Raw genomic sequence first — 12,110 nt, forward strand, 5'->3', positions numbered from 1 at the left:
CTCCCCAAGCTTCCTCACTAAATGATGGCTGAGCTTCTTCAGAATCAAACGTCATTCTTTCTCAGGAACCTGAAGCGCTGCACAACATTTCCATCCAGCAAGTACCACAAAACTTCTTTCCTGGTAAGGCAGCATTATAACAGCCGACACATTCAGGAGAGACACAATGTTTCCTCTTGGCGTTCTGTTTCGCTCCATGGTTTTCAGGCAAGCTTCCCAAAGAAAAAAAGCAAAAAAAACAGATAAAAGGAAAGATAAAAGAAGGGAGAAACAAGAAAAAAAAAAAAATACCGGAGGGACTTACCAAGCTTGTTAGGCAAAAGAGTTTGAATCTGAGGGATTCATGACAAAAAAGGGAACAGGCGACCTCAGCAGAAATGTCAAGAGACACCCAAAAAGAACCACTAACCAGTGAAATACCACTCCAAGGGGAAAAACCTACAGGAGCATGATGGACTCAGCGAGCGCTAGCAAGACGGGTACAGCCGAAGAACGCTGTCAACTTCGGGAACGGAAGCCCACAAGGAAACTGCACACTCCCAAAGCCTTGGAAGGTAAGGAACTAACAGACGCATTCTCAGAAAAATTTACCCCGAATCCCTTGTGACACGAGCAATCTCTGGAACCGGGAGGGTAGCGCCCATTAGTACAACTATCGGGAGACCTACCGGACACCCAAAACAAGCCTTACACTGACTTCACAAGAAAGGGAAGAGGGCCGTCGCATTCTGCCAATTGTTCTCCGAGAATAGCAATGATACTTTTCCAGGAACCTGCACCTAGCCTGGTAAGACCTTCCACTGATCTAGAGGAAAGGAACAGAAAGAAAAAGGATGGGGCAGGTGGGCTCCTGGGATACCTTTAAACCTTTGAGGGAGGGACTATCTGATCTAGGGGCGGGGGCAGGGGTGGAAAATCTTTTTAACAGTTGAACACATTTTGTTTGTTTTTAGTGATACTCTAAATTGTCATTATGAAAACTGATGGGTTGAAAAAATGGTAACCAGGTTATGCACATTGCCCATTGTAACAACCAGATTAATACAAGATTAACAGTCTCTGTATGTAGTCTTAAACTTAAGGATTGGAGTATTCAAGTATTGGAATTTTTGAGAATTATTAGAAAAAGAATATATTGTTTAAAGGACATGTAAACCTCACACACATAAAAGTAGTTAGTGAACAGCCTCTTTGAAATATTTCAATACCTGCCACACTGGTTATTCAGAGGTTAATAGTAAGGCTGCAACACCCCTTAATCACTTAGATTTCCTTCTTCTCCTGTAACCCACTCAGCCCCCTCCCTCAGGAATTTGCTTTGGCTGTTGGCTTGTCGGACATGCTCAGTTGTTCTAAACTAAGATTACTAAACACGCCCTCCAGTCTAGCAGCCAGTGAAAAAATGGCATTGCTGGTTCCCATAGAAACTCAGCTCCAACTGTCTGCTTCAATTTTTTCTCCTAACCTCCTCTCCTGAGGTCAGCTCAAACAAAGCAGAGCTTTTATCAAACACAGTTCTGCCTCTTTGAGCCTGCATTTTTGATGAAATGTATGCTGAATAAGGGTCTGTGTGCAATCTATTTGCAGATTTAAATGTATCTGATTATGGGGTCGATTCACTAAAAGTCGTTAACTCTTAACGCATAGTTAAAAAGTGTTTGATAAACAAGTACCGATTCATCAAAGTAATTTTTCATGCGCAAAAATCAAAATTATCGCAAAGTGTTATGTCCATCGCACTGCGATAATTATCTAATAGAAATAATACTAAGGCATAATTCACAGACATATTTTAAGCGTTAAAGGACAGGGAAAGGCAAAGTCACTTAGGGGTGCCAAAATGTTAGGCACCCCCAAGTGACTTTAATCGCTTACCTTGTACCCTGGGCTGGTGCCCCTGTTAGGAGAAAACAGCACCAGCCCGGGGTACCTGGAGCAATGCGCTTCCTCCTTCCTGCTACGTTTAGCTGCGACTATGCGGTAGGTGCATGCGCAGTAGTGTGAAAAGCGGACTTCTCTGTTAAAGTTCGGCTTTTTCACTCCACTGCGCATGCGCGCGCAAGCGATCAGAAAGGAGGAAGCGCTGCAGCTACCCCGGGCTGGTAAAAGGTAGGCGATTAAGGTCACTTGGGGGTGCCTAACATTTTGGCACCCCCAAGTGACTTTGCCTTTCCATGTCCTTTAAAAGCATAAAATGTGGCGATAATTACTGTGTAACTTAACGCCTCCAAGGAGTAGGCATTACTAAACAACATTGCAGCTGGTGATTGTCTGAGGTGACAAGATGGAGTTTGCAGTTGGATTTTTTCAAGTATGTGACCATCCTAGAGTGATGCATCCTCCAGTTTTCAGGGAAATGGTAATTTTCAGAACGGTAGTTTTAGAAAGTAACGATTACGTGTGTAATAGCGTGTGCTAATCTCGCGTGCTACAAAATAATGCATAAATATATTGCATGGTTTAAAATATTGCTTAAAAATATGTCATCGCAACATAACTAATGACAATAACATCGCTTCTCAACTCAGATAAGTGTATTTTTTGTGAATTAATCGTTAATTATCCAAATATAAGAGTTATAATATTTTTAACGCATGCTATAATTAACACTCGTTTTTGCACCCTTTAGTGAATCGGCCCCTATGTATCATAGGGGCCGATTTACTAAAGGGTGCAAAAACGTGAGCAGCGTTACTGATTTCCTGGCTGCTTTAGGAAAATGTGATGGTGCTGGCAAGCGGAGGGGATATATGCAGTACAAATTATGCCATTTGGGTGGGGGAGACGTGCCCAACTGATATACATTGTAGGCAAATGTTTACAACAACATGATACACTTATCTTTTGTTCCTAGGTTTCTCCATACTCGGACCCATACAGAGAAGCACTGCAGAGCTACAAGATTAATGAACACGACACAGATGTAAGAAATCATTTTTTGTCACACTTAAAAAGCCTGTTGTCTGTCTGTGTATGTGTATACCGTATATACTCGAGTATAAGCCGATCCGAATATAAGCCGGGGTACCTAATATTACCTAATAAAACTGGAAAAACTTATTGACTTGAGTATAAGCCTAGGGTGGGAAATGCTACTGCTAAGTTTCAATAATCAAAATAAATACCAGTACAATTACATTAAATGAGGCATCAGTGGGGTATATATTTTTATTTAAGAAAAAACGTAAACTAGCTCTGTAAGTGTTGAAGAGCGTCAACAAAAACAATATGGTATCAACAATGATACGTTAAGAGTACTTAGCTCAATCAGCAACAAAGCTAAAACACAAAATCCTTCAAAACTATATAAAGTTTATATAGAATATAAAGTGCAATCTCTAGTGCAGAATGGGACAGGTGAGGATGGCAGATGAAGATGAATTTGGGAGTGGGCCAGGGCACTGGAGGGTCTGGTTGCGTGTGGCCTAATTTGCACTCAAAGGACAGAGGGTGCCAACCTGGAGGGACCCATGGCACCCGACTCGAGTATAAGCTGAGGGTGACTTTCAGCATATTTTGGGTGCTGAAAAACTAGTCTTATACTCAAGTATATATATTAGGGTATATATATATATATACTATACACATTACCCCAGCACTCCATTATATAGCTTCAAGAGAAAATTAAAAAACAATTTTGCACACACTGAAGGAAAAATGTCTGCATTTTAGTGAACAGAGACACGTTTAGTTACACGGTTTGTACAAAGTATGCATAAGCTGACGCGCCCCGTCAAGGCAGTGTCCTTGTGTCAGTCCTAACCTAGCGAAAAAGAGAGTATATTTTCTTTGGTGGGAGAAAAACCATACTTGCTTTTCTCTTTAAATGGCATGACCTATTCCAAAGAAACCATTCAGCGATTAAGCTTATAAACACCTTCTTAACTGCAAGGCTATCCTTAAAGGGTTGGGGTTGGGAGAGCAAGCATTCAGTTAGGAAATAGCCACTTCCCCTTATATATATATCCAAAAAATGCAGCTCATCCCATGAATCAATCAAAACTAATATATATATATATATATATATATATACATACACGGGACCATTCTGCGATGCCATTGGCATATTTTACAAAGGGCTTACCCCCAGATTTCAAACTACCTCCATTAATGTCTTATCGTAAAGGTAAAACAATAGGTAATATGGTCACATCCTCTAGGGTAAAAACACAGAAACCAGAGAGACACAATGATACAAGCCTTGGGTTGAGAACTCCAGGCATGTATCCCTGCTCTGGCTGCACACAGTTCCACAGTATAATAAAAGGAAAGGAATTCATACATTCAGGTACGGGATATAAAGTTCAATTACAGGGGCATCATACCTGTATCTCTAAATATGTGATTTATGCGTTAACCTGCCCATGTGGGGTATTGGGGAGACCACACAAATGGTCAAGTCACGCATATCTCAACACAAATCCTCTATTAATCTAGGAAACACCAAACTACCAGTCTGCAAACATTTTTTGGATATGCAGACCAATTGAAATTTATGGTCCTGGAAGGTATCCCACCCCTAAAATATGGGGGGAATCAGAAACTTGAATTGAAACAGAGAGAAGTTTGGTGGATACTTAAATTACAGTCTTTAGCACAAAAGGGTTAAATAGAGACTATGATTTGTATCTATTTGTATAAATTCACATTTTGTGTTCTAATTTTTTGCGCACCAGGTTGCATACATAGGAAATGGAGGGGTGGTACAGCAGATTGTTTATAGCAGTTGCTAAGATACCTCCACTGTTGTCACTTCCTGTGTTAAGCTATTTAATTTAATTGATTAACCTGCCTTGCTATTGCTTGTTTGAGCTTGATAATGGCCACTTTGCTTGCCCGAAACGTTGCTGGATATTCTATGCTATGCAGGCTGTATGTAAGATATTTTTGACTTTTATGAACTCAATACTTTTTTGCATTTCTGTAACTTTTGAGTGCTGCCTTTTCTTATTTTTGTGAAATGTATATGGAGAAGTGAATATAGAAGTGACGAATTGCTAATGTGGTGCCGTTATTTAAAAAGGGATCCTGTTAGTCTGATTAGTTGTAGGAAAGCTTTTGGAAGGGGTAATAAGGCATAGGGTACAGGGTTGCAGTTCACAATACTATAAGTTTGTGCCAGCATGGTTTTATGCGGAACAGATCTTGCCAGACTAATTTAGTCACCTTTCATAAGGAGGTCAGCAGGAACCTCGATGCTGGAATGACAGTTGATGTCCTCTACTTTGTCTTTGCTAAAGTGTGTACCACACAGAAGGTTAATGATCAAATTGAGGAATATTGGCCTAGAACATAATATTTGTAATTGGATAGAAAACTGGCTGAAGGATAGATTACAAAGAGTGGCGGTAAATGGAACATTTTCTAATTGGATCAGTGGAGTACCACAGGGGTCAGTCCTTGGTCCTTAATGACTTGGAGGTAGACGTCGAAAGTACTATTACTATTTTTGCTGACAACACTAAATTGTGCAAAACTATAAGTTCCATGCAGGATGCTGCTGCTTTGCAGAGTGATTTGACAAAATTGGAAAACTGGGCAGCAAACTGGAAAATGAAGTTCAATGTGGATAAGTGCAAAGTTATGCACTTTGGTAGAAAAAATATACGCAAACTGTCTACTGAATGGTAGTTTGTTTGGGGTTTCCTTAATGGAGAAGGATCTAGGGGTTTTTGTAGATAACAAGTTGTCTAATTCCAGGCAGTGTCATTCTGTGGTTACTAAAGCAAATAAAGTGCTGTCTTGTATAAAAAAAGAGGCGCTTGCGAGGGGACATGATTACTCTGTACAAGTACATTAGAGGGGATTATAGGCAGATTGGGGGTGTTGTGTTTTCCCCTAAAAGTGATCAACGCACCAGAGGCCTTTAGAGTAGAGGAATGGAGCTTCAATTTGAAGCAGCGTAGGTGGTTTTTCATGGTGAGGGCAGTGAGGTTGTGGAATGCCCTTTCTTAGGGATGTGGTAATGGCAGATTCTGTTAATTCCTTTAAGAGGGGCCTGGATGAGTTCTTGAACAAGCATAGTATCCAAGGCTATTGTGATACTAATATCTACAGTTAGTATTAGTGGTTGTATATATAGTTTATATATGTGATATTATAGATTGGTATTTATAGGTATATATGGTATGGTATGTGATATATATATACACACACCAAAAGGATTATTAGGAACACCATACTAATTCGGTGTTTAACCCCCTTTCGCCTTCAGAACTGCCTTAATTCTACGTGGCATTGATTCAACAAGGTGCTGAAAGCATTTTTTAGAAATGTTGGCCCATATTGATAGGATAGCATCTTGCAGTTGATTGAGATTTGTGGGATGCACATCCAGGGCACGAAGCTCCCGTTCCACCACATCCCAAAGATGCTCTATTGAGTTGAGATCTGGTGACTGTGGGGGCCATTTTAGTACAGTGAACTCATTGTCATGTTCAAGAAACCAATTTGAAATGACTCGAGCATTGTGGCATGGTGCATTATCCTGCTGGAAGTAGCCATCAGAGGATGGGTACATGGTGGTCATAAAGGGATGGACATGGTCAGAAACAATCCTCAGGTAGGCCGTGGCATTTAAACGATGCCCAATTTGCACTAAGGGGCCTAAAGTGTGCCAAAGAAAACATCCCCCACACCATTACACCACCACCAGCCTGCACAGTGGTAACAAGGCATGATGGATCCATGTTCTCATTCTGTTTATGCCAAATTCTGACTCGAGACTTATCAGACCAGGCAACATTTTTCCAGTCTTCAACTGTCCAATTTTGGTGAGCTTGTGCAAATTGTAACCTCTTTTTCCTACTTGTAGTGGAGATGAGTGGTATCCGGTGGGGTCTTCTGCTGTTGTAGCCCATCCGCCTCAAGGTTGTGCGTGTTGTGGCTTCACAAATGTTTTGCTGCATACCTCGGTTGTAACGGGTTATTACAGTCAAAGTTGCTCTTCTATCAGCTTGAATCAGTCGTCCCATTCTCCTCTGACCTCTAGCATCAACAAGGCATTTTCGCCCACAGGACTGCCGCATACTGGATTTTTTTCCCTTTTCACACCATTCTTTGTAAACCCTAGAAATGGTTGTGCGTGAAAATCCCAGTAACTGAGCAGATTGTGAAATACTCAGACCGGCCTGTCTGGCACCAACAACCATGCCACACTCAAAATTGCTTAAATCCCCTTTCTTTCCCATTCTGACATTCAGTTTGGAGTTCAGGAGATTGTCTTGACCAGGACCACACCCCTAAATGCATTGAAGCAACTGCCTTGTGATTGGTTTATTAGATAATTGCATTAATGAGAAATTGAACAGGTGTTCCTAATAATCCTTTTGGTGAGTGTATATATATATATATATATATGTATGGTATATATGTGATAATATAGGTACAGTGGAGGAAATAATTATTTGACCCCTCACTGATTTTGTGAGTTTGTCCAATGACAAAGAAATGAAAAGTCTCAGAACAGTATCATTTCAATGGTAGGTTTATTTTAACAGTGGCAGATAGCACATCAAAAGGAAAAATAACTTTAAATAAAAGATAGCAACTGATTTGCATTTCATTGAGTGAAATAAGTTTTTGAACTCTCTAACAAAAAAAGACTTAATACTTAGTGGAAAAACCCTTGTTTGCAAGCACAGAGGTCAAACGTTTCTTGTAATTGATGACCAAGTTTGCACACATTTTAGGAGGAATGTTGGTCCACTCCTCTTTGCAGATCATCTCTAAATCCCTAAGGTTTCGAGGCTGTCTCTGTGCAACTCTGAGCTTGAGCTCCCTCCATAGGTTTTCTATTGGATTAAGGTCCGGAGACTGACTAGGCCACTCCATGACCTTAATGTGCTTCTTCTTGAGCCACTCCTTTGTTGCCTTTGCTGTATGTTTTTTCAGTTTCCTGGCAGAGGGAAGGAGGTTGTCGTTCAGGATTTCACGATACATGGCTCCGTCCATTTTCCCGTTAATGCAAATAAGTTGTCCTGTGCCCTTAGCAGAAAAACACCCCCAAAGCAAAATGTTTCCACCCCCATGCTTGACGGTGGGGACGGTGTTTTGGGGGTCATAGGCAGCATTTTTCTTCCTCCAAACACAGCGAGTTGAGTTAATGCCAAAGAGCTCTATTTTGGTCTCATCAGACCACAGCACCTTCTCCCAGTCACTCAGAGAATCATTCAGGTGTTCATTGGCAAACTTCAGACGGGCCTGCACATGTGCCTTCTTGAGCAGGGGGACCTTGCGAGCCCTGCAGGATTTTAATCCATTGCGGTGTTATGTGTTTCCAATGGTTTTCTTGGTGACTATGGTCCCTGCTAATTTGAGGTCATTAACTAACTCCTCCCATGTAGTTCTAGGATGCTTTTTCACCTTTCTCAGAATCATTGACACCCCACGAGGTGAGATCTTGCGTGGAGCCCCAGAGCGAGGTCGATTGATGGTCATTTTGTGCTCCTTCCATTTTCGAACAATCGCACCAACAGTTGTCACCTTCTCTCCCAGCTTCTTGCTAATGGTTTTGTAGCCCATTCCAGCCTTGTGCAGGTCTACAATTTTGTCTCTGACATCCTTGGACAGCTCTTTGGTCTTTCCCATGTTGGAGAGTTTGGAGTCTGCTTGATTGATTGATTCTGTGGACAGTTGTCTTTTATACAGGTGACTAGTTAAGACAGGTGTCCTTAATGAGGTTGACTAATTGAGTAGAAGTGTCTAACCACTCTGTGAGAGCCAGAACTCTTAATGGTTGGTAGGGGTTCAAAAACTTATTTCACTCAATGAAATGCAAAACAGTTGCTATCTTTTATTTAAAGTTATTTTTTCGATTTTCCTTTTGATGTGCTATCTGCCACTGTTAAAATAAACCTACCATTGAAATGATACTGTTCTGAGACTTTTCATTTCTTTGTCATTGGACAAACTTACAAAATCAGTGAGGGGTCAAATAATTATTTCCTCCACTGTATATATAGGCATATATGGTATGGTATGGTATATATGGTATGTTATATGGTATGGTATATATGGTTATGGTATATAGGTTGTGTGTGCTGGGTTTACTCGGAATGGTTGAACTTGATGGACTCTTTTTTCAACCCTGTGTTATTATGTCCCACTCTATACCTTGTATATATATATATATATATATATATATATAGATATAGATATAGATATATAGATATATATATGTATATATAGATATTATACCGCTTGGTCCACACTCGGTCATTACTCACCCTCCTCCATACATGGGTGCAGGGTGCAGCACATGGTTGTAGCTTGTATTCAATCCAATTAATTATGTTAAACCACATCTTGATAAAGGTCCTAGACCTGGACCGAAACGTTGATGTTTTTAATTTTGTAATGTAACAATAAATGAACTGAAAGGATATAGGAGTGTGCATAATTAATTGGATTGTGTGTGTATATATATATATATATATATATATATATATATATATATAGATAGATAGATAGATAGATAGATATATTATATATATAGATAGATAGATAGATACAGGTTGCTGGGAAGCTGCACACCATGAAAAGAAATCATTTCTGGGTGCCAGTGCAATAGGCGTAGATGTACAGGATTGAAATGACAGCACACGCAGGTTTTTCACAAAGGAGTTTTGTAGTTTTAAATAAATATATGTGAGGCTTTATTCAGTCCGATGTTTCAGCTCCTAACTGAAGCTTTCATCAGGGACAGTAACACCACAGTGCAGTATACACATTTAAAAGCCCAAAAAGGCGCCAATGTCGTTGCTAGGCAACCCCCCACAAACATTAAATGTGACTAGCAGAACAAAAACGAAACAAACAAATCACCAAAGGTGCATAGAAATATATATATGTCAATCAGTGTTATTGGGTGAGCGAATGTACAGACCTGAGTGACAGATAGCAGTCGCCAAATCTCATTAATAGGTGCATAAAAATGAAGGAGCCCCGTGTATTATGACCACCCCTAGTATTGGATAGACGCTGCGAGTGTTTATGTCAACCCCAGGGGCACGGTAATTGAGCACACTGTGTGTAAGATCGTGTTGCCGTTGCTAGGCAACCACAGTGGCTGATGGTCAATAGCCATACATTTAAATGTAGGCAGAGAATGTCGCATGTTCAAAAAATGTCTCTCCACTGGTTGGTTTGATTCTCCTTCTTTGAGAGCTCTGCTAATAGCAGAGCGGTGGTTCCCAATACGCTCTCTCAGAGTGGTGACAGTTTTGCCCACGTAGTATAATCCGCAAGGGCAAGTGATAATGTACACAACAAAGGTAGAGAGACAGCCCAGTCTATGGAGGATTTTATATCTTTTACCCGTATGAGAATGTGGAAAGTCCGGGCCACTTGACACACTACTTCTTTAGTGTTTCATACGGATACAGGATGCTGGGAAGCTGCACACCATGAAAAGAAATAATACCTGGGTGCCAGTGCAATAGGCGTAGATGTACAGGATTGGAATGACAGCACACGCAGGTTTTTTACAAAGGAGTCTTGTAGTTTTAAATAAATAAATGTGAGGCTTTATTCAGTCCTTCGTTTTTGGGCTTTTAAACGTGTATACTGCACTGTTGTGTTACTGTCCCTGATGAAAGCTTCAGTTAGGAGCTGAAACGTCGGACTAAATAAAGCCTCATATTTATTTATTTAAAACTACAAGACTCCTTTGTGAAAAACCTGCGTGTGCTGTCATTCCAATCCTGTGTGTATGTATGTATGTATGTATATATATATATATATATATATATATATAAATATATATATATATATATATATATATATATAAATATATATATATAAAAAAAAGGGAAAGTTGTGCTCAACCACTAAATTTTAAACCATTAGGCGGGGGTGCAATGAGGTTGTGACCACGAAATACATAGAAACAACAACAAGAGATCCTCTGCACTCACCCATTATCAATATATAGAACATTAAGACATTCAGTGCATTTAAGCTACTAAGAAATGCCCTTCCCTTTAAGCAAAACAGGGATTGTTTGTCCATATATTGCAATATACTTCAAGCTGGCCAACTGCGTCAAAGTCATCCCTTTTGACCAGTTCCTACACTGACTTATGCGATTCATTAAGAATTCTACTGCTTCAATATACATTTAGCCAAGGGACTAAGTTTTACCTGCAACTTACTTGCTTTCAAGGTTAAAACCCCCATATGGTTGCCCTTTTATTGGCTCCACTGGGATCACCTGACTGCAGCTGGGAGGGGTGGGAGCTACAACAAGGAGCTGGCCACTGCTCCTGTATAAGCTATAGCAAAAAAAGGGAAAGTTGTGCTCAACCACTAAATTTTAAACCATTAGGCGGGGGTGCAATGAGGTTGTGACCACAAAATACATAGAAACAACAACAAGAGATCCTCTGCACTCACCCATTATCAATATATAGAACATTAAGACATTCGGTGCATTTAAGCTACTTAGAAATGCCCTTCCCTTTAAGCAAAACAGGGATTGTTTGTCCATATATTGCAATATACTTCAAGCTGGCCAACTGCGTCAAAGTCATCCCTTTTGACCAGTTCCTACACTGACTTATGCGATTCATTAAGAATTCTACTGCTTCAATATACACTTAGCCAAGGGACTAAGTTTTACCTGCAACTTACTTGCTTTCAAGGTTAAAACCCCCATATGGTTGCCCTTTTATTGGCTCCACTGGGATCACCTGACTGCAGCTGGGAGGGGTGGGAGCTACAACAAGGAGCTGGCCACTGCTCCTGTATAAGCTATAGCAAAAAAAGGGAAAGTTGTGCTCAACCACTAAATTTTAAACCATTAGGCGGGGGTGCAATGAGGTTGTGACCACGAAATACATAGAAACAACAACAAGAGATCCTCTGCACTCACCCATTATCAATATATAGAACATTAAGACATTCGGTGCATTTAAGCTACTAAGAAATGCCCTTCCCTTTAAGCAAAACAGTTGGCCAGCTTGAAGTATATTGCAATATATGGACAAACAATCCCTGTTTTGCTTAAAGGGAAGGGCATTTCTTAGTAGCTTAAATGCACCGAATGTCTTAATGTTCTATATATTGATAATGGGTGAGTGCAGAGGATCTCTTGTTGTTGTTTCTATATA

At 40.2% G+C, this 12,110-nt stretch overlaps 1 protein-coding gene across 22 annotated transcripts in view; it reads left to right on the forward strand.

Annotated features, from left to right (window-relative positions):
• The window catches only part of plekha6 (pleckstrin homology domain containing A6), a 312,036-nt gene that overhangs the window by 133,438 nt on the left and 166,488 nt on the right, over nucleotides 1–12,110 (forward strand). For 21 of the 22 annotated variants that reach the window (XM_018091023.2, XM_012955768.3, XM_012955648.3 and 18 more), the window contains 1 exon segment: nucleotides 2,855–2,923. The exons of the other annotated variant lie outside the window; for it this stretch is intronic. In XM_018091023.2, coding sequence (XP_017946512.1) covers nucleotides 2,855–2,923 — 69 coding nt within the window. 22 annotated transcript variants of the gene reach the window in all.

This window comes from Xenopus tropicalis, chromosome 2, assembly GCF_000004195.4.
Source record: "Xenopus tropicalis strain Nigerian chromosome 2, UCB_Xtro_10.0, whole genome shotgun sequence".
Classification (NCBI taxonomy): domain Eukaryota; kingdom Metazoa; phylum Chordata; class Amphibia; order Anura; family Pipidae; genus Xenopus; species Xenopus tropicalis.